The sequence below is a fragment of the Trichogramma pretiosum genome, unplaced genomic scaffold (assembly GCF_000599845.2).
Source record: "Trichogramma pretiosum strain Unisexual culture from Peru unplaced genomic scaffold, Tpre_2.0 scaffold29, whole genome shotgun sequence".
NCBI classification, from domain to species: Eukaryota; Metazoa; Arthropoda; class Insecta; order Hymenoptera; family Trichogrammatidae; genus Trichogramma; species Trichogramma pretiosum.
In genome coordinates, this window is record NW_019641669.1 from 359,024 (window position 1) to 385,460 (window position 26,437).

Consider the following 26,437-nt stretch of genomic DNA (forward strand, 5'->3'; position numbering starts at 1 on the left):
GTGTTGTATAAGCTTCAAAAAGGCAGCACAGCACACGTGCGGCAAATGCGTCTCTCGCAGTTCACCCTATTGGCAGTTTCGTGCCCGTTAAATTATCATCGTGATTTTACGCGCTTGCATTCCCGCGTGTTTATATGCTACTACGCCAGTATGAGCCATTCTGCAGCATTGCAGCTTTGATGCAAAACCGCACAAAAAGATCGACGAGCTTCTCTGCCATCGTGCATCAAGTACATCAGGGGCCACAGCGGCTTTACAGATCGGCCTGCAATCTATATAATACTCGTTGCCATGTCGAACGCTTTAATGCCAATGAACTCGTGGCTATGCACATACATAGATACTATGTATATATGAAAATCCTGTGGCCGCACTGGAGCGCTGACCCTTTGCCAAAAAGCTCGCGCCACCTGATCATTATTATTGTATACACCGCAGCATCTGATTTTGAAAATTTGATATTTGCGCAAGCCTTAGAAAATATGCCATACATGGCCAAATTCTGGCACGCTGACGCAAGTGTTGGATACATATCATGGTCCAGCTGCGCCACACACGCGGCTTCGCGTGTAATACTACATAAAGTTCCGAAAGATCCACACCCCCGCTGGGGATTTTCCACGTATTTTTGACGCAGGAATTCAGGAGGACATGGAAAAATACGGATAAATGGAAATTTTGCGAGCACACGTTTTCTGATATTTCTAGTGTGTGGATATATTATTTTCTAAAAAAATGTGTCGGTGTCAAAACGAATCCACTGAAATAACTAATGGGTATTTTGTTGATTTCAAACGTCACACCGAAATTCCGTGTAAAAATCCGACTCGCGCCGTGCAGGGTTTTTACAGCTGTAAATCTATCACATCTATCGCGGTTCTTTTGAACCACGTAATAAAGACGATATTAAAAGTTTAAATTCGTCACATTTCGAGGAAAGCTCGAGAAGACATACATGAGCTCTCTTATCAAAGAGACAAGCTACGTTGATTCGATGAGAAGCTATTGATTCCGAATTACGTTACATTGATGAAAATTACGCCCGTTGAAGCGCGCATCCGGAGCGATTTCACACCCCCCTCGAAATTAGTGTCAGTTCAAGCTCCGTTTAAGATTCGACTTAACTCTCTGTGATCGCGGACTTTGAAGCTCCTTGATGCCATCGATTATTGCACTGCTACTGCTACCGCCACCACCACCACCACCACCACCACCACCACGACTACTGTAAGGATAATAAGCGTCGCAGCGGCAGTTTGCGAGCTGCCACTACTGCATACATATTGCCTGGCATAAATGCTCATTTAACTATGAACGCACACTATAACGTGTACACGTCGAGCTGCTGCTGCTGCTGCGGGATTTGCTACGTTGCCGTCCGTCCGTTCGTACATAACGTGTATGTATATACGTGAGCTTGAGTAGCACACATAATACGAGACACGAGTGATTGATCGGAGCATGTGCCCTACGTACGTACATGCTGCACCGCTTATACGTACGTGCATGTATGTGTTCGTGTGTGTGTGTTGTGTGTGCACGAGCAAAACTCGCGAGCTGCAGCTCTCTCTGTCTTGCAGCAGCGGCCAAGCGCGCGTAACGTTCCCCGGAAGTTGACCCTTTCTCTCTCGTTCGGTACATTACATATTATATAGCACGTGTGTATTCACACATATATACGAGTATAGCAGTAGAGGTGTGCGAAGCCCGCATTGTTTCGGCCGCCAAGGCGTAATATAACGTCAACCCCCTTATATACCGCCGCCGCCGCCGTAGTTGCCGTCGCCGTTGTTGCGCAGCTATATATACGACGACGCACACATACACATAGTATAGGCTAGCTATTACCTCGATGCATTGTGCTTATATATCGGACCGGTAGCACTGCTGCAGTGCGCTGCATGAATTGCAACCGGCTCCTGTGTGTAAGCACTGCATACGACCGATACCGCGAGTACGCCTAAACTTCCAGACGTATATAACATGAATCGTACCGAACGCCAATATCGCATCTAATTAATGCACCTACAGTTATGAAAAATTATAAATCATCTTTTCGATATTTACATGAATCGATGTACAGATCGATAAAAATATTTATAACATGTTGAAAATTCTTCGATATAAATTTAACGAGTTGACTCTTTACAAAAAATGTACCTTACTTTCTTTCGCATTTTCGTAAGTTGCAAATCAATTCAAGTCCCATTTGAAACTAGATATAAATGGACCGTGAATGGAATATGAATGGAAAGTCGTTTACGATAAATTTATTATGTTTTTATGGAAAAAACTTTCCACCGATAGAGGAAGATAAATTTTCAAACTATCAATGATGATATTCCCGATAAATCTATAAAATCGCTGTTCTCGATGTACATAGTACCGTTGAAATGCCATTTTTATAAAGCCCAGTCAATTGAATTGATAAATTTCGGTGTGAAGAATTGAAGGGAAGAGTAAGAGCATAATTTTGAGTCGTCACGTCGATATATCGTAACTTCGAAAGCTCTTTTTTATCCTAAAATGTTGGTACTCGGTTTACAAACGTGCAAAAAAACACTAATAAAATTTCGCTCGTTCATGAATTCCTTCTTGTCCACCCTGAAACTTCAAAAGAACAATTTCCCATCGTCTCCACAAAACCTTTGAGACAATTTTTACGCCAAATCATAAGCCTTAAGTTCAGAATGAAAACTGGATTTGCGTACTTGAGCTTTTTATGGTAATATGCAGCTTTTGTCGTGCGCGTATGTGTTCATACTTATACATCGACGGCTTTAAGAATCTTCGATCAAACAACCGCTGCACAGGAATAAACCATATTGTATTTCATATGAAGCGATCATTTTGCCGTACACGTCTCGCTTTGCACTCGAATGATTCCTGCGCTACGAGAGTTCGCGGTTTGATAATTTTTCGTTGTTGAAACCTCCAGATCGATAAAATCGCGAAATTGAACTTTTCGAGAGCAATTTTCGTATAGTATCGCGCTCGATCGATCTCTCTCGAACCTCGCCATTAATTTGCAATTGCATCAGTTTTTCACGCTTTTGTACAGAACCGCATGTAACGATCCCGATTCTCTCTGTCTTTGTGGCAATTTTTTTTCCCATCCTCGCTCTCCCAGTGTGTGGCAACGATTTGCAATATCGTTGAAATCATCGAAAGTTGCGCCTCGCAGCTCGCACCGATAGATTTGAATATAATTACCGCGTCGACATAATGCGCATTGGAAACCATAGACTGACGCTTCGAAATCGAACGGCGCGAAAATAATAACTTGTAAAACGATATGGAGTCTTTAATGCAATAAACTCTACGAAGAGTCGAATCATCGATCGTAAAGGCAGGAATTCGTCGATGTGCGATATAAGGTGACATTATACCGTCGCCGCTAACTCGCGCGCGTCTACCGCTCGTCTTCGACTCTCAATTTATCATGCGCGTATGTGCGTATCATAAAACGCGATATCTCTCTTTCTTTCTCTTCCTTTCTCTCTGCGTATTGTGCGTATACATATATACAGACGCTTTGGCGTGGCTTTGTTTCACGCACACGCGTATTATACATGCAGTAAGCAGAGTCAGATGCCAGAGCTGCTGCTGCTGCTGCGTCAAAGAAAGGTTGAGAGCGCAGAAGGAAAGTCGGTGCATCTAAATATAGCAATGACCGCCGTTGTGCTGCTGCCGCATTCGTCGCTCGACTTCTTCTTTCTCTCTCGTTCTCACTCGTGGCAGCAAGTTTTTATTCATTCGGTGGCTAAGCCAACAGCAGCAGCATGTATATATACTACATAGTGTATAAGTACGTAACATGTGAGAAACACGAGGTCAACGATGATAAAAAAAAAGAAACGAAAAAAAACGAGAGAGGAGATACGTCACTCTCTTCTTTCACTTTTGCTCGTTATATACCGATCGACGACGTGCATCACTACTAGCGCTGTACGTTTTTTTCAAAATTGCATACATTTAATCGACACATTGTGGGCGATGTATTAATTTTCCGTGCGCACTGCTTATAGGCCTGGTATTTCCAAACCGCAAAGTCGATCATTCTCTCCCTCGAGAACAGCGGAGAGCATCATCGACGCGCTTGCGATGCACGTCGAGTCCCATTCGCTGCACGCTCAAGTGCAAGAGCTGATAATTTTATATTTACAGACTCGATATTGTAGTATACGAGCCAGTCATAACACATACAGCTCAGACACATGTCCATGCACGAGAAACGAGATATGTGTCTCGTTGGCATGTTGATGAAGGCGCATCGTCGAGTCGCGAATCCCTTTCTATATGTATCGTTTATTCGTGTGTATAAACCAGCTCGATTTGTGCAGTGCTAAGTACGAGGCTGATGCTATGCTACTTGCGCTGTATAACCTCAATGCGCTCTCGACACATGTGTTCGTCGTACACTTCGATCTGCTCGTTAACCGCCGGCACGAGGCGCTCGAAATCGTTGTAAAATGTTCCTCTTTATTTTTAGCCTTAGACTTTTTTAAATACTCGACGACTCTCGATTCCTCAGCGCGAAAATCGAGTTCTAATCGCCTTGCGAAGGAGAGAGACGGAGCAGCGTGGCTCCGTTCACGATCGTCGCAATATCGTCGAGCCTTCGTTTATGTATGATCCTCTCGTTCATTTGTATTCCATACGAAAGGCCGAGTGTGTATATACCCACTCGCTCCTTCCTTTCTCGTTTGCGCGCCCCCGCGCGTCATCATATACATATAGCCATTTTTCGTCTGGATCTTCCATACTAATTCTCCGTGTCTATAGAGAAACGTGGTTAGAAACTTTGAAAGCGACACTTGGCGGATTCGCACGCGGGGTTTCGTCCTTTCTTTCCTTCTCTCTCTCTCTCTTTCTCTCTCTCTCCTTTTTTTTCTTCGGCCATGTTCCTGAAATATACGTGTCTCTACTGCTGATCGTTTTTCCGCACAGCTCCCAACATAGAGGCTTGTAACTTATATACGCAAGCAAGCAAACGCCATGTCGCAATGCATCATCGCAGCTGGGCTTTTCCAAGTACGAACTTTATGATCAATCGATTGACGTTCGTTGTGATTTTGACTGATGAAACGAGAAAAAATTAACATCAATTACTCGATAACAGATCCCATTTCGTCTGGTCATACCGAAATATTGGAATGATACTACTGTCGAATTATACATTTTCCTTTTTTTATGCTGTAAAGCTTGTAACATCTCCATTAATAATCCAGTCGCAATTTATCAGAGTTAAAATCCAGCTCTCGAAACAATAACTTTGCAATTTTACGATTAACTCGCGATAAAATAACGTGAGCTCGATAAATTCATGTTTTAAGATCATTTTAGAATGTTTTTATGGTCGTTCGGTAAGAGGATTTGGAGCATCACAAAAGTTAGCTATTACACGAGCACCATTTTCTTTGTCCTCGTCCTTTTTCCTCCTTTTCTTCCACGTTTTAAACGATTGCTCGAGCACCAGCAGCAACAGCAAAAAAATACGAGTGTTGAAAATCGTAAGATGTGTATATAAAAAAAACTCGTGTGTGTATGAGTATTCTTCGACAGTGGTGGCGAGAAGAGGCACGGCCATTCGAAGGTCAGCCTGTATATATAAGCTTATACATACGGAGCAAAAAGAAGGAAAAAAGAGCTCGATATATGTGTGAGTGTATATGCGCGCACACACAAAGAGGCTGTCTGCAGCAAACTCGAGAAAAAGAGAGAGAGAAAGAGATGGTTCAAATTAGTCCTCGAACGTGCACGTCGATCTACCGCGGTAGTATATGTGTACCGCCAGTTTGTCCACGAAATAATATAATATGTACCATTTATGTGTGATCGCGTAAGAATTTATGTACACGATCGTACGAATAAAAAATATATAATTCTTACCGCGGCGGTATATGCGTGCGAGCTTTATCCGTAAGGTATCGTTGTTGTAAAATAAAAAAGAGAGAGAAAAAATTAAAAAAGTTCTCCGAATGAAGTGGATGCGTGTGTACATAATAATATTCTCTGAAACTGGCGAAATATACGTCAGAAGCGCAAAAAAAAGGCACAGGCAGTCGTGTGTGCCTTTATATACATGCCAAGACTGTATACGAATATATATAACATATTTATATGTATAAATTTGATAAGTCAAGGCAATCGTTATAAACCGACGTGTAGTCCTCTCTCGAGCCGCGCCGTAGAGTGTAATACCTTTGACTATGCGCGTCGATACACATACACATGACATGGTATGTAGAATGGAGGAAAGAGCAAGCCGCTCTATAACATATACATGCTACACGTGCATTAAAGTGCCAAAGTATAAGGGAGAAAGAAGAGGATGCGTCTTTTGCTCGCGACGATATAGTCTCTCTACTCGGCAGAAGAAGAAGAAGAAGAAGTCGCTCTACGGCGGCCTGCAGTGTATATAACATGCGTTTGTATCTCTCATGTGTGTGTGTTCTTGTGTGTGCGCGCAGACGTCGACTGTCGGAGCTCGACGAGCCGCACAGCCTTGCTAATCGCCACGTGGCGTGCAAACAAATTCCTATTGACTGACGCATTCTTACACTCGTATTCGCATATACACGCAGAGAAAGAGGAAGAGAAAGAGTCGGATATACGAGCGCATGTGTGTGTGTGCGAGCGCGTATATCGAGACGAACACGATCGTTGCCACTGGGCAGCAGCGAGCAAGAAAGCCAATCGACTCTATAATACAAGCGATCCTGCGCGATCGGTTATAATTTTTTACCGTAAAAAAATCAGTGAAATAAGCAGTGTTTGATTTGTAAAATATCTCTCGGTACACGTCGGTTGCAAATTGCTGCAGCGCTGCACTTTACACTGGAACCGTGCTGGCTCGGTTTTTGTCTGTCTTCGTGGATAATAACGGACCGCGCGCGGCCCATTTATATAAATAAAAATATTGAGCGAGAGAGAGCTAAAAGTACAAACTTCAAATGAGCAGAAAACACGCAATCGCACGAAGTAGACAGCAGCAGCAGCAGCAGCAGCCACAGACACACAGCAAAGAAAAAGGAGAGTAAAAAGAGCGCAGGAGCAACGAAAAATCATTAGACAGTTCATAATCGGACTTTTTCAACACAAAAGCGCTTGACGATACACACACCCATATATTGCACTGGGTGCCGGTGTATATAACTCGCGGCACTGCTGCTGCTCTGGCCATATAAATGCGCGCGCCCATCTCGCGCGTTGTCGAAAGCCTCCCTCCATCGTTAGTATAGTTATTTTATGAGTTGCAAGAGAGCGAGCGATAAACAGCTCTCCGCCGAGGATTCCTAGTCTTTAGAAAAGAAAATAAAAAAATAAAAAGAGAGAGAGAGAGAGAGAGAAGGGAACTCGAGGCAGAAGAAGGCACAAACCGCAGGTTCTTTTCTTTCGGCTCGGCCATATATATACTGCTTTTCTCCTGTCTTTCTCTGTCTCTCTCTCTCTTTTACTTCTGGAAATCTGCCCTTTTGCAGCAATTTCCAAAGATTATAATAACAATGCTCTCTGCCGCTGCTGCTGCAAAGGAATGCCAGTCATTCGGTCAACTACTCCTACGTTCCAGGTTCCGAAAGAGAGCAAGAGAGAGAGTCGAACGAGCCGCTGGAATATATGCGTTCAACCTATTCACGCCACCGTATATATACGTACACTTTATGAACTCCGTATTTCTCTCACGCGTTTGTGCGCGTTTTCTGCATACATATAATACGGCACGCGCATATTTATTACGCGTATGAAAATTAACAAAACATAATTTGGCAGTGTGGAATATAATATATCAAGCTGGATATGTTTCCGACTGTTTCGGAGTTGGTATGTAGCGTACATAAAGCTCGTTTTTTTTCGAGCTCTCCGCGCGCGCGGTTTTTTTCTTCTCCCATCTTTTCTTCTTCGTCTTTTTTTTGTGTTAATATAATCAGCGTGTGTATGATGACAGTGAACACGCGAACGCGCCCATAATGAGGACGCATGCTGTTGCCTCGAGAGAGAGAGACAGAGGCCGAGGTGCACACAAGGGAGAGTACCACTACGGCAAATTATATACCATACAGCCCCGCGCGCATACGGTACGCATGTGCCCACCCATTGCTGGCCTGGCTGCGCGCATCTCGCGACTCGAATACATTGTGTTGTCGCACCGGCCGGGATTGCGGCCAGGCCCGCAATTTTCGAGTGCGTTTCCCTGAAAATTTGCCGCAAATCGCCCGTTGACAATGCATGCGTCGACGTATTATATTTTTACGCTGCTTTTGATATAAAAAGGGATTGATAATATAATTGTAAGTAACGCTCGCGCGCATTGAATTATAATAACGCGGGGTGGTCCGCGTTAGCCACGCGCGGAACCGATCGCGGCCTTGTGCCGCATTTGAGACCAAGTCATTTTGTATTGTGTGTATTTAACATTGGCAAAATTTTCAAAAAGCAAAAATTACAGAAACAAAATTGTCCTCGTGATTTACGACAACTGCGACCTTTGCAGACTCGAGTCCCCGACTGAATCTGTGCCCGATCACTTCCCTATATTATACACTTATTAAACGTGACACGATACAAGCCTGTGTGCAAATAGCTTGCTGCCATAAGAGAAGGTGGGGCAGACGGGGCAGTCTGCATTGAATGACAGAAAAAACGTATAATTGACTTAAATTACTTTTTAAAAAATGAAATGATTATATGAGCGTCAAATTATCAACTTTCAGTCGGTAATTCTGTCAAAATAAATAAAATGAGAAAATAATTGATCAAAAACCAAGTCAATCATGTGTAGATTAACTGAGCGTAGTTCACAAATTTTGCAAGATATTCTAAAATAAGCTATATTTTTAAATACTCCTGTGAAATATAATACAATAAAGACAGTTAAAAAACACTTGAATATTAAACGACACTTAATAATTGATTAGATCGACTGACACAGCCAAAATATTTGTCGTATGTGGTCAAACTGGTATGTCTTTGAACAAGTTTAAAACTAATACTTTGTTTTTTTACTGGTATTTTCATTTTCTACTTCATTAGCTGCGATCATTCTCTTCTTTCTTTTTTCATATGTAAGAATTAAGGTAGCATTCTCTAAATTTATTGGTAATATTACCAATAAGCATGAATTCGAGAGTCGCATAAAAAAACAACAAGCTTTTCACGCCATCAGACAAAACAATTTTTTGGGTCATTTGATTTCATTGAGAATTGGTCATATACATCCCAAATATAGAAGTTTATATTTTAAGACAACACACTCTAGTCACTCTCTCGCGTCGTCGCGTACACGACCCTGAATATCACCGCACGCATCATGCGTCGACCCGAAACTGTTACATTATTATACATCGCGAGACTTTATAATGGAAGGTCTGTAGTTGAGATTGCAAAGCCGGCCAGCCTCAACGCAGACGCGTGCGCGAGAATATCCATTCATTATGTGCGAGTAATTTTTTTTTTTGCTCCTCTCGTTTTTTTTTCCTTAATTTTAAAAGTTAACATGTACGCATGATATTGTGTCGTATTCACTTTGCATTAGGCGCCTTCAAAAGAGAAAGGTCGGCGCACAATGTACATTTTGTTGAATACAGGCCGTACAATATTAAAAAGTACGAAAGGAAAAGCTGCGCGCGCGGCACATTGTCACGGCTGCTTGAGCCTTAATGCGCCACCGCGCATACGTACAGCGTTATATGCGGGCCCGTATACATCGTCGGGCGCTTTTATAAAACGATTCGACAGATCCCGAAACATCGCTCTAATTAGCTGCTCTCTTACTTTTGCAGCTAATTTATGCGTGCAAGCCGCGGGGCGACGAGCAGAAAAGCGAAAGTAGCGAAAAATGTTCTACCGCTTGAATTTAGTTAAACATAACGTACAGAGAGAGAAAGAGAAAGAGAGAGAGGCAAAACTTTGTAAATGCTCAACTTGTAAGCTGTGCGCGATCTTAGCGCATCGGTGTGAAGGGCGGAATAAAAAAATCGAGCGTGTTGCCTTTTTATGTGTTAATCAAACAGTATGCACACGTGAACGCGCAAGTACAGAAGCACACGCATGTATGCATCTCTCTACGTGCCTATATAATACGTACTCCTCTCTCTCCCGGCAAAAAAGTACATAAACGCGAACGATTTTATCACATTTTCGATGCGTATACTCACTCGCAGGGTATTTAGTACGTGTGTAATATACTAAGTCATAAATCATTGATGTTACATTTATACACTCTCGTATGTGCACATGTGTGCAATGTAAAAAAAGGGTAAGCAGTCTCAAAATGTGCCGTAATTGAGGAAGTACTTGTCGTCGAAACTTATTGCATTAAAGAGAGAACTTCTGCCTTGCGTTATGTACGTATGGCGGAGCGCCTTTATATTATGCAAATACGATTAGGTACTTAATAGCGAACGAAATGAAAAAATTAATCAAATTTGCACCTGCGCCCATGCGGACAAGAACCAACGATAGCGCATCTACAGACATTTCATTCCGACGAGTTATATACTGCTGTATCGCACGTAGCGAAACGAAATATAATACTCATTGTAAGCTGTTTTTTTCAATCTAATTTTTATATTAAATTCGAGAGGCAAAAAAATACGTCTTGAAAGGTGGCTGAAGAAAAAAAGATGTGTGTCCTTCGAAAAGTGTATAGCTCGGGGATATAATGTAGTCAAGTAGTTAACTATACGTAACGAATCCTTATTAACACACGTGTGTATACGTTTTTTATTTTTGTTTATTTATTTATACCAACAGTTTAGATTTGATATACACTCTGCACCTTCGATTTGTGTATATAAAAGTACATACGTAAAGCGACTTGCCGGAAGTCGTGCGCGTATGTGTCGCGAATGGCAAAACATTTATTAACATAGAACAGAACGAGAGAAAGAGACTGGGGAGAGAGAATGAGATTGTGCAAAAGAAAACACAGTTTTAGCGACTGTAGTTTTCATTGTGAGATACACAGAAATGACGTATTTTGATTATTTCACTACTTCTTTTCTTCGATTAAATTTTAGAAACGAAAAAAATTGTAGATCTGTTCTATTTAAAATATAGCTGTGAATGGATGTGTAATCGATTTTTTTTAAATTCATTTTTTTTTATTTGAAAAGTTTGGAAAAAATTATTGACAAACAAATATTATATAAGTCTTGGTTCATCAGTGGCTCAATGATCATTTCACAGCAAAGAATTGGCAACCGGTAGCTTGTTAACTCCAAAAAATAGCTCTGCATAAGATTATCGCGCGAAATGAAGTTTCATTTCAAAATTGTATATTTTCGGGGATTCCATTCTTTAATGTGGTTTTTGCAAGTAAACATATTTAGTTTTTATTTCATTTTTGACCTGTCAGCTGTTTTCTAGTTTAGCCCACGAATGCACGACATGATAAAAAATTAAAAATATATTAAATTTTACTAACTACGAGTTTAATTTTTGGATACATGCACACCGCTAGTAATCATAAATTTTAAATTTTCAATATCAACAACTATATAATTTTACTCGTTGAGTAATGTATCAAAAATCGAAGCTAAAGTACCGACGAAAATTGAACTACGTTTTCACAAAGAGTTGAATACATTTTTTGTTGTTTGTACTTTTGCAGGAAAAGAGTTCGAACAACAATTACAACGTGTCGTGCATACTCACGCTGCCACCGTACCAAAGGCAGGGCTACGGTCGACTGCTCATCGACTTTAGTAAGTATAATAAATAATAACAATATCCGCGAGTCATTAATTTTCAAGTAGGTATACCGACGTAATAGCGGCTGGAAGGATTACGCGCATTATTGTAATCGTAATGCAGCACCTTGCCCAAATAATTCTGCGCTACGGCTTACGCGCGTGACTGATATAACTTGCGAGCATTATAGGCCGTTACGTGGGTAAAGCACCCGAGTCGTTGGAGCATCACATGCATCAGTATATTTGAACTCAAATTGTTCACGACCAAATCTTCTATCTTGAATCGGATTAATTTGACATAAGATAGGGCAAATCTCATCGGTTTCCGTTGAGCTTGATGAACGTTAACGTAAGTTGAACATTGTTTAAGCGAACGAGTCTCCAAGGATTCTCCGGTGAAATCGGCGCTCTCATTCGATATTTTTTCTCTGTCTTTTTTGTCGGCTTGCTCGTGTGCAAGGCGCGACGACCTTTGGCTCATTAGTCAGCGCGCATGCGTGCGCGTGTGTGTGCACCCATCGCAGACGCATAATAGAACGAAAAACATAAGCATCTTTTCGCACTTTATGTTTAACAAAAAATTACTGCGCACTGCTACACCAAGATAATAACAAAGCACGATGCAGTAACGCTCCCTATCATGCGTCACGTAAAGAAAATAAATCTCTACCAATACATTATCAAAGAATTTCTACTTTAAATTTTGATTATTCCTATTTTTATGTACGAATGTTTTAAAAACCATAAAAACAACAATTTCCGGAAAATTGAAAAAGAAATTATCATTTTAGGATGTTATTTTGTAAAATATTATACAAAATTCTTACGTTTTTCTCAAATCAAAGTTCAAATGCTCCTTTTTCCCGAACACTGGGCAAACACTTCAAAAACTTGAACAAATTTGAGACAATACGTTAAAGTGATTAAATTAAAGTACAGCAGTCCCTCCTTATACGCGGATTTTTTATACGCGGGTTTCGGACTTACGCGGTTTGCTGTTTGAGACATTTCTCCCTTATACGCGCTTTTTGTCCTCTGTATACGCGGATCTAAGTCGAATTCGGAGTTCAATTTTTTTGCAAGACATAACCAATTTTTTTTATTGTTGACATTGAAAAATATTATTGTGCAATAAAATCAAAATCATGGCTCCAAGTGCAAAAAAACCATCAAAACCTAAATCCAGAAAAGTTTTAAACATTGCTGATAAAATTAAAATTTTAAATCTTCTCGACGACGGCGAGAAAGTCGCGGCTGTTGGAAGAAAATTTAATGTTAATGAATCCACAGTTCGAACCATACGAGATAACGCTGCCAATATTCGAAATAGCGCTGCACATTTGGGTAAACATGCTGTACTTACTAAAGTCACTCGGAATCTCAACGTTACAAAAATGGAAGAAATGTTAATGGTGTGGCTTCAAGATCTGTTCCACAAAAGTATTCCTGTCGGTGAACGAGCTATACGAGACGAAGCTCTTGAATTTTATAATTATCTTGAAAACAGCAGCTCAAATCTACGAAGATTTATACAAAGATTATCAAAGAAAAATCAAGCAATCGCGTATAACTGACTTTTTTTCACAATAAAGTATTAAATATACGTTAATTTCATCATTTTTCTGTACATTTTTCCTAAATTTTGAGATTCCTAGGAACGCAACTCCTGAAATCCCATAAGAGCTTGGTTTCAGTATACGCGGTTTCCTCGTACGCGGTGCTTTTTTGGAACGTAACCCCCGCGTATACGGAGGGAATGCTGTATTATGATACTTTTGAAAAATTGCGGTAAAAAAATTGAAAAATGTAGTCAAGCTTGAACTTGATACATTAAATAAACTATTTTTTTTAACCTTCAAACATCTTTGACAAAGTATTTAATTAATTTCTTGTATCAGAGGTCAAGCCTATGAGCCTACGTGCCATTTTGTTAAGTTTACCTTCAAAACCCTTGAAATACTGTTTTCCACGAAAAAATAATGATTTTTCTTTAAAGCCTGCGTATATAGCCCAATCCAGGCCGTTTCGGAAAAAAATTTTTGTAACTCTTCAACTCAAAGGCCGAACAAAAAGTTCAAGGTATTCAAAGGAAAAACTTGTGCTTATGAAGTCCCAAAAGGGACAAGCAAAGGTGTTGATCAAATATGAAATTTATTTGAATGATAGTAAATTCGAGGGAAGATCTTCATTTTCTTTTATGAACAAAAATGAATTTAATAAAAAGGTTTTTTTGTGTATTTATGTCTCCTTTTCCGAATCATAAGTCTTACTTTCTGGTATCCGGGAGTGAGGTTAGCACGCTCTCATCGCAATCACTGCACCAGCACTCGCTGTGCTCGCGCGGTAACCTCACTCCCAGGGGCCAGAAAGAGGCCCGGTAATTATGTGTAAAAATTACCAAGTAAAAACAGATCGTCACTTGCATTCTTTAAAATTTTCACTTGGAAAATAAGCAAAATTTATAACATACATATTAACACAAAACGCAAACAACATTTTTGCTGCTTCTACCACATCTGAATCCATTAAGACTATAACCTAGAAATAAGATTACATTTATTCTTTATTCTGGGCTCTATTTTCGGAATTCAAAAATTCAAAATTAAAAAATTTAACGCATACTGATGTAACCGTCAAAATAACAGTACAAACTGCTGCAAACAATATGAAAAATATTAATGGTCCACTTATATCGCGAATAATATTGAAAAATCTGAAATTCATGCGAATATAAGTTATCAATTTACTACAGCCATTGGTTAGTTGATTAACCATACTTACTCGATACAAATGAGATGCGTTTTAACTAAATTTTCAAGCTGTTCATATATCCATTTGTTTCCTTCGTTTTCAACCAAAATTTTGACTTTGTATTCTTTGTCCATTTTATATAAAATATATCTGTGAAAAAATGATAGATTATAGGAATCTTATTTAACTTCAAGCCATTTTGTTAGCTTTTGTGTACTCTAATATACGAATTTTGCCAATAATGTATGCTACAGCAATACATAGAAAAGAATTCAATGAGCCTATCAATAGACCAAAAATAATTATCGGTGTTGAACATGAATTTTTTATCGTGTCTATTCTAACTTGAAAAGCTTATTCCAAGTATGACTTTTTTTATAATTTCCTCAGTCCAACAAATAAGTTGTTACATTATATATTTTCATTCTAGATTGAATAAGTTACAAGAAAAAAGTTCCATTAACGTCGATTTCTTTATCTAATTAAGTTATAATTTTTGAAAGAAAAGATTTTCATATAATACAAATACGACTTAACAAAAATTTGAAAATAATGAAAATATTTCATGTTAACAGTGCATCCAATAAAATTTCTAATCTTCCTTAATTTTATTATTCAATTAAACGAGATATGAGTTGCATTCTAAAATTATAATAAAATGCTATTTCATTTTCAATATTGTATAAATTTTTGAATATACTACAAATTTTCTCATTTTTTTCTAACGAAAAATCGTTATCTCATCGACCGCCGTCAATTTATTGGCAACGAGTTTTTTCCTCCCAGTATGTTTGTTCTTATGTTTATGCATTATCAGTAATAAAAAAACACGAAAAGGCAGCTAGCCAGATGCGATGTGTAGAAAGAGTACACGAAACATATGGAAATTTGTTGAGAATTCAATTTAGTTTAAAAATGTGCAAGCCAAAATGTCTTATAACTTCTAGATCAAAAACTCTTTTTCGAGCCTCCAGAGCTTCCTCTAAGAGGAAGAAAAAAGCTCTCTAGCTGCCGCACGAATATTGCGAAGATTTTCTACATACTCATCAGTGTACGTATTATACATCTCGATAAACCATAAACGCGTAAATATAACGAAAATAAAAATCGAAGACGAGGAAGAAAATCCACTCGTGATAATAGCGGAGCAGCGCTGGGTTGTTATCGCGCCGCAGGGCCATTAAAAGATTCGCGCGTGAGGTTCGTCGTGCGATATGCAACTGCAGCAGTAGCAGAAACATCAGAGTTTGGTAATTAAACAGAGCTTTTATTTATAGATTGCGGATGTTTCAACGCGTATATATATAGTGATCTTTACTCCTCGAGAAAAGGTACATTACCCCGTATAAGCAGTATTGGCGCGCGCGCGCGCGAACGAGTACCGTATAAAAATCTAATGAATCACATGAAAATAGCTCTCTGCCGAGCTTATACAGAGCCGGAACAATGGAATCTCGGCGTTATTCTCGGTATACGTAGCAGCGGCACTAGGCGCGTCGAGTAGGTATACGCTGTGCTGGCTGGTTGGCGCGCGATCGCGTATATATCTTCGCGTCGTAGATGAAAATCCCGCTGCCACCGCCTGCCGTCGAGATCCGAGAGAGCTTGCACAGAGCCGAGCTAGAGAGAAAGCTTGAGAATCTCTCTCTCTCTATCTATCTCTAGCTCGTTGTAGCATGTCTCGAGTAAGCTCTCGGGGGCCTGGTGCCGAGCTTGCGTACAGCACACGAAAACATACAACGATGTATGTGTGTGTGTGCGAGTCTGTGCGTTTATACGTCGCAAGCTCGCACGAGTACGTGTACGCGTTATCTGCTGCGAGCTATATAGGTGGTAGTAGGAGCAGCAGCAAAGTGCGACGCCCGGCGTCTCGCCGCATCGATCGTTTCGCAGCAGCCCGCCAGCTGTGGTGGTGGTGGTGGTCGTGGCGGCGGCGGCGGCGGCGGTGGTGGTGTTCTGCTGGCACTGGCTGCCTAGGTAGTGGTGGAAAACGTGCAACGTTGCGTTCTTTGCGTTGCTGCTGCTGCTGCTGCTGCTACTCCCGCTGCCGCCGCCGTTAGCACTGCGGCAGTGTTGCTCTCTGCAGAGGCACACGCAGACACACACAAGCGCAGAAAGAGAGAGAGAGACTCCATAGGATCGAGAGGGATGGCGATTATATGACCTCTCGTGAACTCTCTCTTTACTGCTGAGCTGCCGCTGCTACTACCGCTGCTGCCGCCGCTGCTGCTGCTGCTGCTACTCTTGCCAAGATGTCTCTCCCTCTTCTCTCTCTCTCTTTATACATATATCCATGCACCCTTTGTGCTCTCTCTGTGTATACAGAAAGAGAATGAGAGAAAAGTGCATGCCACCTACTGTACCGGATTATAACGCACACACACACACATAGGTTCACAATGAAGAACACAGCGAGGCGATTAGATTAAGGATATGCATATAACATAAAGCCCCGAAGGCTGCATTTACAGTCCTACTTAGACCCGCTTATACACCGACTCGGGCTCGAGAGCCGCGTATATGTAGTTGATAGTTTGATACATCCCCCCTCGCAAGCTCAAGAGCGTCGAGCCGCGAAGATCATCTCGAACTGCAGCACGCGTTGGTGGCTGCGCTACTATGCGTAGTAGTGCGGCTTTTAAAATGTTTCTCGCCTATACTCGCCGCGTATAGCTACCTACTACTCGTATTCGCCTCGCGGAGCTTTTCAAAGACCGCACATGCCTATCGTACTACTACTTCTGCTGCTGCTGCTGCTGTTGCTGCTCGTACCAGGAGGCATCGCGTATCATATATAATTCAGCAGCAGTTGCTCGAGCTCTCTTTCGCCGCACACGACGATGCACATGCTGCCGTCGCTGCCACCGTCGTCGTCGTCGTCGAAAATGTCAATGACCCTTTGACTTTTTTAAGCTCCCGCAGCAGCACAACCTTGAACTTTTGCACACACACACACACACATACACAGAGAATATCGACTAATGGGTAAAGTGTTTCCTACCCAGTTGCGCCATGCGCGCTAGCGGCTCATTTTAATTTGATTGAACTTGCATCTTTTTTTACACTCTCTCTCTCGCGCGCTCCGCACTGCACCCACACTATACTTTTCTCTCGCAGTCATGCTACTACGCACGAGGATTATGAGCGCTTCATTTCTAATTAACAAATTATTTAGCCGTGGCTAACTGTTGAGCGTGTTATATTATGGTACACAGCAGATAGTACAGCGCACCACGTGAAGCTCCGGTGCACTCGGATAAGCGATTATTTCAATTATTTATTCGCGCGCATATCGGTGCGCTGTGCTGCTGCTGCTGTCGATGTGATATCGTTTCGCAAACTCGTCCGTGCGCACGATCGAGCCGATAATTAAATATTTCGCTACGCTTTTGCAGTGGACGTCGCAGATAGTTATCCGACAGAAGCTTTAATTTTTTATTCATTAGAAGCTGGATCGACGATTACCTTATACGTCGTTTTGACTGTTATAATGCCGCGTGAAATACTCTCGATAGCTCCAATTTTAATAATACTGATATATTTCCGGATAATCCTCTCTCTCTCTCTGCAACTTCACAGAGATAGAGAGATGATAATTAACAATCATCATAATCCGAGCCGATGGAAACATACACGCATGCCTGCTGCTGGATATATCGAGGAAGCGCGTCGAACTTATTTCTCTGAAATGTCAGCTTGCAGCAGCTTTAAAATAAGCTCTATTCCCAAGCATATTGTACAGTAGAAATACTATTTATACGCGTACAAGCTCGTACATATATGTGAGCGTGTGTGCCGATGACGTCAGGCAAAGTCCCAAAATGTATGATGCAGACGTACACGCCAACAGCAGCCGCGAAAGAGCAATGTCTCAGGCAGATGACGCGTAAAGCCGGGAGGGATATACGTTGCGCGCAAAACTGTCGTCGTAGTACGTCGTCGCAATCGTCGTCGTAGTCGACGCCGGTGACGCGATATCGTATCGCGTGTTCTGCGCGCATCGTATCATCTTGTGTATAAGGTATATGGTATACACATATATACAGACAAGTTTGAATCCGACGTTCGAAGCGCTCGACTCCTCGAGGCTTCCTCTATATCTGCCTGGAAGGCTTGAAATCGCTCGTCGAGTGTAGCACACACCCACGACTAGGCACATACATCTATACACGATCGTGCCAAGTCTCGATCCGGAAAATTATTCGAGCGAGAGAGAGACTAGAGCCGTTTCTCGCTTTGTTATATTACGGATGACTTTCTATTGTCTACACTTCACTGCGATCACAGGATGTCTATGTGTGTGCGCGCGCGATGGTACATATAGGCATAGCACAGGCAGCAAAGCTCGGTACAAAAGACGACAATCTCTGCGCTGGTGAATGTTTTAATATCTGTCGCAAAAGATATCCTCTCTCTTTATTTCGATTTTTCCAATTCGACGCGGTAAAATCGCGACGTTTTTTTTCTCTCTTTCTCACTCTATAAGACTTATAACGCGGTGCGCAGTATCAAACGAAAAAAATATAAATCTTTGTCCGCCGCGCGCGATTTTTCCTTCATTTCATTTCCATAAATGTATTGATGTATATATATCGCTTATATACAGAGATAGAACGCTAACGAACCTTTTGTGTCCCTTTTGTACTTTTGCCTATATTTTCCATATAATGGACGTTCACCGCGCGCCTGGCCACGAGCGCGAATCGTACACCTTTTCTAAAAGCCGCACGCTTAAAAATATTTTCGAAAAATAAACGAATGTAAAACTGTACCGTGGCGTGAAGGATTATTATCGTTCGTCAAAAAGTCGGGTGCGCCGGCAACGATATAATATCGCGTATGCACAGGCAAACGAACTCGCACCGCGGCTTTTATAAAATTCGAATTTTATCGTTATAACGTCGAAAAAGCAAAAAAAAAAAATTGCTCGAAGTACACAGTGCCAGTGGAATGATCAACAATCGTTGCCAATCGTTTGCCGCACGATGCGAACGTGTATACACAATCATCGCGGAATTGCGATTGCCTCGTCGACGTCGATCCGCGTATGTGCAGTCAGCCAATCTCTATCTCTCGTGGCTATTGTCGCCTATTATACTCGAGTCATTGAAGTGAACATAAAAAAAAAGGAGAAAAAAAAGGGGAAAAAAAATATTACCTAGGCTCGTTGAGCTTTCGGACTAAAAAGTGAATGACGACTGCGAGCTTGCGCGTACTGTATATGCTCGTTGTCAGTACCGGAAGCTCTGTTAATTTCATATAATACGTCACATACTGGAAACGCATACACACAGACACATGGAAGAGATGGCTGAGTAAATCTTGCGCGCAGCATCGCACGCTGAATAGCTATCGATTCTTTTTCCTCTCTCGTCTGTACGTTATACACACATACATACAGTACGAAGCTTCGGGGGTGTGTATGCGTGAGCGCTGCTATATATATATACGTATACGCGCCTATATAGCTTAAAGCTTTGCCTGGCTCGTATATAGCTGCTGCTCTGCGGCCCTCGCGCAATTTGCGAAGCACGTCCCGTTCTGGCGCAGTCTGCAGCGGCTGCTGCTACTGCTGCTGGCTGCCGTGACGGTGTGAGCGGGGGTGGTACAGCGCAGAGCAATACGAAAGTTCGTTGAACTCGACTGAGAGAGACAGAGAGAGACAGAGAAGCGCGGGCCGAGGCTCAGGATCGGTCAGGGGTTGCTACTCTCTCTACTACCACTACTACACTGTGTGACGTATACGTATAAGCGGGTGGCTGGCTGGCTGACGCCGAGTCTCACTCACTCTCTCGAGAGAGAAGAGAAGAGAAGAGAGGAGAAGAGATGCCGAGTAGTAGTACGTAGCAGCGAGCCCACGCACAACAGACAAGCTCGAATGTTTCGTTCGACGCACGGGGCCGTCTTAGTACGGTTATAGAGCACGCGTAATGAGATCTTGACCGACGAGGGTATACTACTTGGGGCTTGGTAGTTTTGCACTCGACGTCTACTCAGCTACGTAAGATTGGGGGATAATTTCGCTTGGCTCTCGACTCCGCAACTACAGCTAGACACAAGCACAACAGTAGCAACAACTACAACAACAACAACAACAACAGCAACTCGTGATCACCGCACTAGACGTATATACGGATCCCATGAAATTTGTTATGTTTTGCGCGTAACGTATATTGTGCTCTGCAGCAGCAGCTCGTCGTCGCGCGTCGAGCTCTATAGTTTCGTGTAATCGAGAACTGCCGCTGTTGTAGCTGTTGCCGCTGTTTCTCTGCTGCACGAGTGCGCGTCCCGCGTGTAATTGAACGATAATACCTGCACTAATCAACATGTCCCAGCTCTCTCTCTCGCTCTCCTCGCGTCCACGTTAAGCTTAGGTTCAATTAGTCACCGAGCGAGAACGAGCTGGCAAATAACCGTTTGTTAACCCCGTGTATATATTGTATGGAGCGCGCAGAGCGAGCTCGCGACGCCGCTGCTCTGCAGCTTCGACGTAATTTCACTCGCGGTTATTTATTGCAAGCTTGCCTCGCTTATATAGCATATATTGTGCATGCAACACGAGCTGCTGCCCTATTCAATTTATGCAGCTCTCGCGTGTGCTATATGAGTACGTACATAGATGTATGTACAGCTTCCCCCCGTCTCTCCTCTTCCTCCTCCATCTCCTTCACCTCCTCTCTTTATGCTGCTACCGCTACTGGTGGTAGTGCAGCACACACACACACACACAGAGCGGTGACATCGCGCCGCGAAGCCATTTGCAGAAATCGATTTTATAAACGCGCCGCGAATGCTATACGTATATATATAATATCGAGTATATGGCGCGAAAAAAAAAATTCATCAACGTTTAAATTAAACGACGCTTTTGTTGTGATCGACGTGCCTCGCAGAGACGCATACGTATACGCATTGAAATCGCGTCAAACGATTGCTGCTGCTGCATCCAGCTATGGCATCGACGTACAGTACGTTAATTGATTTTGGTTCGATTAATAATACGCTGCAGCGCGACATTTGAAATATAACGTCTATATTATTGCAAAACGCCGCGCGAGCATTTGTTCGAAACGAGGCTTTGAAATCTGTTGTATATACATTCGCGAGCTTCGCACGCAGTAGCGTATCAACGCATGCATATCGAATGTGTGCAGCCCGCATAATACACGCGCACGCAATGCGATCGTGCGAAGCTCGCTGCACACTCAGAAGAGAAAGATTCGCCCCGAGGCTCATCGCGCGCGCAAAAAAACCGTGATATATATATTTGTACACACGCAATGCGCGCGATATATTACGTGCTGCCTGCTACCACAATCACGTGTCTAAATTTACAAAGACTCGACGGTGATGAGCACACATATACGAGCGTAGCAGCAGCAATTCGTGAAGCAGATTTGTGTGCCACGCCGAGTGTGTGTGTGTGATATTGTTCGATGTTTAATTTGCCCTCGGCGCAACTGTGCGAGTCGTGCGCAGTCGCGAGTTTCTTTCTTTTATTTTCTTTTTTTCGATTGCTTTGACAGGAATGATTTCCGAGTTCCTGAGCTTCGCTGTCTGATGCATTACACGCGCTTGATCGAGGGAAAAACTAACTTTAATTATAGGTCTACGACGTGGAGCATGTTATTTTTTTTCAAACATTCTGAGTACATGGAAACGATAATGTTTTGCTTTTAATGAAAGTCATATAATTATTCAAATTAATAGTTGATTTCATTAGCAGCAGAAATTTCGACTCAATTATTTATTTATAGTCATGGATCCTTTCAACAGTAACAATAACTTCATTTCAAGCGCAGTTTGGCTTACCGAAACACAAATCATGCTTTAATATTATACTCTGATTTTTGTACCATTACAATGGAAAATGTGCTCAATTATTCAAAAGCTCTTTCATACTTTATTGTAATTAAGCTATCAACGTAAATCCAATTCTGTAATACCAATAAAATATAATCCAGTCGCAGAAAACGTTTCTAAATTAAACGTAAAGCCGTAGTTCTCCTCGTTGAAACGAGTTCATGGTTCTCATGACATTACGTCAAGAACGTTCTTTTAAGCTCGCACTTTTACACGTTAACTCTCAGGGAAATAAATCATCCTCAACGCGTGTCGGCGAGCCCGAGTAGAATGAAGAATGTCCGATAATTCTTCATACTTTTTAGAACAAAATGAATCGTTGAAATAATGAACAAGAAAGCTCGAGCACATATCCAATATGTGAAACTCATACTTAATTGTGATTTTTTTGTTCTCTGTTTCAGGTTACTTACTCACTAGGGTAGAAAGTAAAATAGGTTCACCGGAAAAGCCGCTATCGGATCTCGGTTTAATTTCATACCGCAGCTATTGGAAAGATGTACTACTTCAATATCTCTGCAATTTCGGCGGGAAGGAAATTTCCATTAAAGGTACGTAAACACAACTAAAAATTTCGCGAATCAACAGCAGCATTTTGCGGCTCAGTGCATCTCAGACGATTCTCGACAATTTTATTTATAATAATTTTTTCGTGTTTTTTCGTTCTTTTTCTCGCAGACATCAGCAAGGAAATGGCGATTGATTCCTCCGACATAGTAAGCACGCTGCAAGCCTTAGGAATGATGAAGTACTGGAAGGGCAAGCACATCATACTTAAGAAGCAGGTACGACGAGCCTCTGACGTCATTAATCTCGTTATCACTTATGTCTTTCATATTCGCTTTTATCCAATTTATCATGTTCCTATTGACTCGCGTAGCAGACCCTTGTACTGCCGCCGCCGCCGCCGCCGCTACCTCTGCATAAGCGCGTACGAGGTGCAGCGACATAATCGCGAATAATCCTTTAGTGCATGTGTATGGAATTTATTTTTACGTGACATCGTTTGCTTCAGTTTTTTTTTCACCCTTACTTAAAATAAAAGTTAGCTCGAGCGGACGTTCGAACGCGAAACATCCGTAAACGAGCGTTAAACACTATGGACGATTAAAATTTCTGTTCCCCAGGACGTGATCGAGGACTACAAAGAGAGGGTAAAGCGTCGTGGCACCACATTGAAGGAAATCGATCCAGAGTGCCTGAAGTGGAGTCCCTTTCAAGCGCAAAAAGCTCCCGCCGCCTCGAGCTGAATTTCTGGACAGCAACGACGACGGTGGTGGTTGATAGCGAAGCCTTAAACGGCCATGACACGAGCAAATTTAATGTGTAACACGTTGATGCTGCTGGCGTGGCCGCTGCGGTTTATTATACATATATACATATACCCACACAATATAATGTAGAAGTCTGATGCGCTGCTGCTTCCTCTGCTTCACCATCGGGCTTTGCTATCGAGCAGGCAGGCAAGCAGGCAGGCGACCCGAATCTTTCGCTTCCAAGCTGCGGCCTCGAAGCTCTCGAAAGCCTGCCATCTCGGAGGGGAAAATCTGTACATTTTTTTTAGATACTTTTTTTCAGAAGTACCTATTTGTATAATGAATACAACAGCGTGCTGCGCGAACGATCACGGAGGTGATTTTTGTACAAAAATGTGGAAAAAACAAAACGAAGATAAAATATTTTTGTCCACTCTCGCGCGGGCGTGGACGAGGATATTGTTGACTGAATAAATGTTCAATGTTGATTTTGAATATGAATAGTGATAATTTTTCATTATGTAAGAAATACGTATTATTCAGAATGTATTTGTGCAAGCTCGTGAAAGAACTTTTGGGTTCATATAAATATTTTTTTATTACTTTTTTGTTTCCGATCTTAAAAAAAAATTGTGTAATAACCAGGACCGTATCCCGGTTCGATCACGTTGTCACGCGACAATGGGGCGCACGTGCTCGAGATCCGCGGTACAAAAAATAAAATAAACTTTGTATCATTTGTATGAATGTAATAGTATTTGCTTTAGGCAGATTAAAAATTGTATATACTCAGTAAATGATATTCAGAATATATATAAATATAAATATATATATATAATATAATATGATGTAAATTTATAAATAAGATTTTATCGCAAATATATAGAAAGTAAATCGAGGTTATCGAACAACAAATAATGAATGTACCGATATTTTTTTATCGTTTCCACGTTCGCTTCTATTATTATTTTTTTAATTTTTTTCTGTAAATCAAAAATCCGTAGAGCAAAACATTTGCAAAATCCATTATATTTGAAATTGCGTTCATGTACTGTTCACCTTTCGTTGTTGAATAGCAATATATTTAGATAGAGCGGACACTTTGTGATGCTCAGCAAAGAACTAGCTACGTACCTCTATAACAATTAAGAAAATGGTCTCATTTGTTTTTATTAGTACAAGTTTATTTTTTACGATTTTAACGAAATACACAATTAATTGTTTCTATATGTAAAAACAACCTGTAAGCTATTTTACATTTGATAAAACTTTTTAACGATATATAGATATGATGAATAGATAGCTGAATTTAAAACAAAATAGAAAATGAATGAGTCGTGGTATGTTGGGTTGTGAATAAATATCAAAAGTAAGTCTGGATATATTAAAAGTAAAAGTGTACATATGTATGTGGATATACAGTTATGGAATGATGTTTTTCAAAATTATCTGCATTATGATTGAATCGAACCTGAATCGATGTATTTTAGTTAAGCGAAATTGAATACTCAAGGGAAAAATTATTTCATGTTTGCCATTATAAAAATTTTTTAAATAATTTTAATATTCTATTTTAGAGTTTCTTTAAAATGTACGTAATTATTACCATTGGTCTGAATATTTATTGGATGTGCGAGATTTTCTTTCATTTCGTTGTAATTGATGTTTTTTATTCTTCTGAACACTAAATTATAAATTTGTAAAACTATTTTATTTTCATGAAACTGTTGAAGTGCAGTACCGTTTATAAAATTTGGAGTTCGACTGTCAATTTATGTAACAAATAATTATTTATATAAATATATATATTTGTGTATCCGTATTATTTATCTGATAAATAAAAGTTTTGTATTATAAATAAAATTGACTAATTACTCGATATAAATATTTTAAAATTTCAATACAATTGAATTAATTGATTAGTTATTTTACCTCAACGAAGCGAGAAGATCATCAAAGCCATTTACCAAGGAAAAAGTGATTGCAATATAATCTCCTTGATGAAAAGTAATAGTTGTTTTTTTTTTAATTCAAAACGGTTGATTTACAGTCCGATGGATAATATTTTATACGATGAGTGAAGCCACTATAAGAAGTTGAACAATATTTTTTGAAATTCGAGTTGAATAAACAACAACACGATCGAGTGTACAGCTAATATTTCTGAACAAACATCGATTTCACAATAACAAGTATCAAACACGAGGGTATTTCTATTAAAATAGTTACCAATTTTTCATCAAATTTAGAAAAAAAATTAAGTTAATAGCTCTTTTATCATTTTTCCAATAATAATTTCAAACTTAGAAAAAAGGTATCATGCTACGCAGTAATAAATGTAACTTCAAAAGTAAAATCATTTCACTTTCTAAGTAAAATACCCTCTCCTAGGATTATTGGCTGTCAAAAGAAGCCGAGAGAAACGAATTTCCATAAGTTCCCGTAGAGAACCTATAGAGATGAAACCTGCAGCGAATTTCCAATTTTCTTCTAACAAGTTCCTTATTCTTAAAAAATTGATAATTACAATTCAAATGAAATTTACCATAAACCAAAAAGATTATTCTTGTTTGCGCAAATGGCGCCGAGGAATCTCGAATTTTCTGTTAAAAATTAACTATTAGCAAGTGATCCAACGCGTTGCTCGCTCATGTTAAAATGTTAAACCCCTTTTTTTTCTTTCTTCCATTTTTTTTATTATTTTCGTTTTTCGAACAAGCACTACAACAATTTGCTGGTCTCGTGCACTAGAGCTAAGAGAAGAGTAATTGCGTTTTATGAACTATGTGAAAGCTGCCACTGTGTATGCGGACGGCTCGTCTCTCCTTCTCTGTGGAGTGATATCACGTATGTTTTACTGCTACTCACCCT

The 26,437-nt window shown here is 40.7% G+C and overlaps 1 protein-coding gene across 3 annotated transcripts in view; it reads left to right on the top strand.

Moving 5' to 3' along the window:
• LOC106652197 (histone acetyltransferase KAT7) overlaps window positions 1-25,371 on the top strand; it is a 42,862-nt gene extending 17,491 nt beyond the window's left edge. Inside the window, exons 10-13 of one of the 3 annotated variants that reach the window (XM_014371000.2) lie at window positions 11,615-11,708; window positions 22,715-22,861; window positions 22,989-23,095; window positions 23,438-25,371. In XM_014371000.2, coding sequence (XP_014226486.1) covers window positions 11,615-11,708; window positions 22,715-22,861; window positions 22,989-23,095; window positions 23,438-23,560 — 471 coding nt within the window. In that variant the 3' untranslated portion in view covers window positions 23,561-25,371. Of the gene's footprint in view, window positions 1-11,614; window positions 11,709-22,714; window positions 22,862-22,988; window positions 23,096-23,437 lie in introns of those variants that run through there. The other 2 variants (XM_014371001.2, XM_014371002.2) reach the window with 2 other exon arrangements.
• Window positions 25,372-26,437: the final 1,066 nt, after the last annotated feature.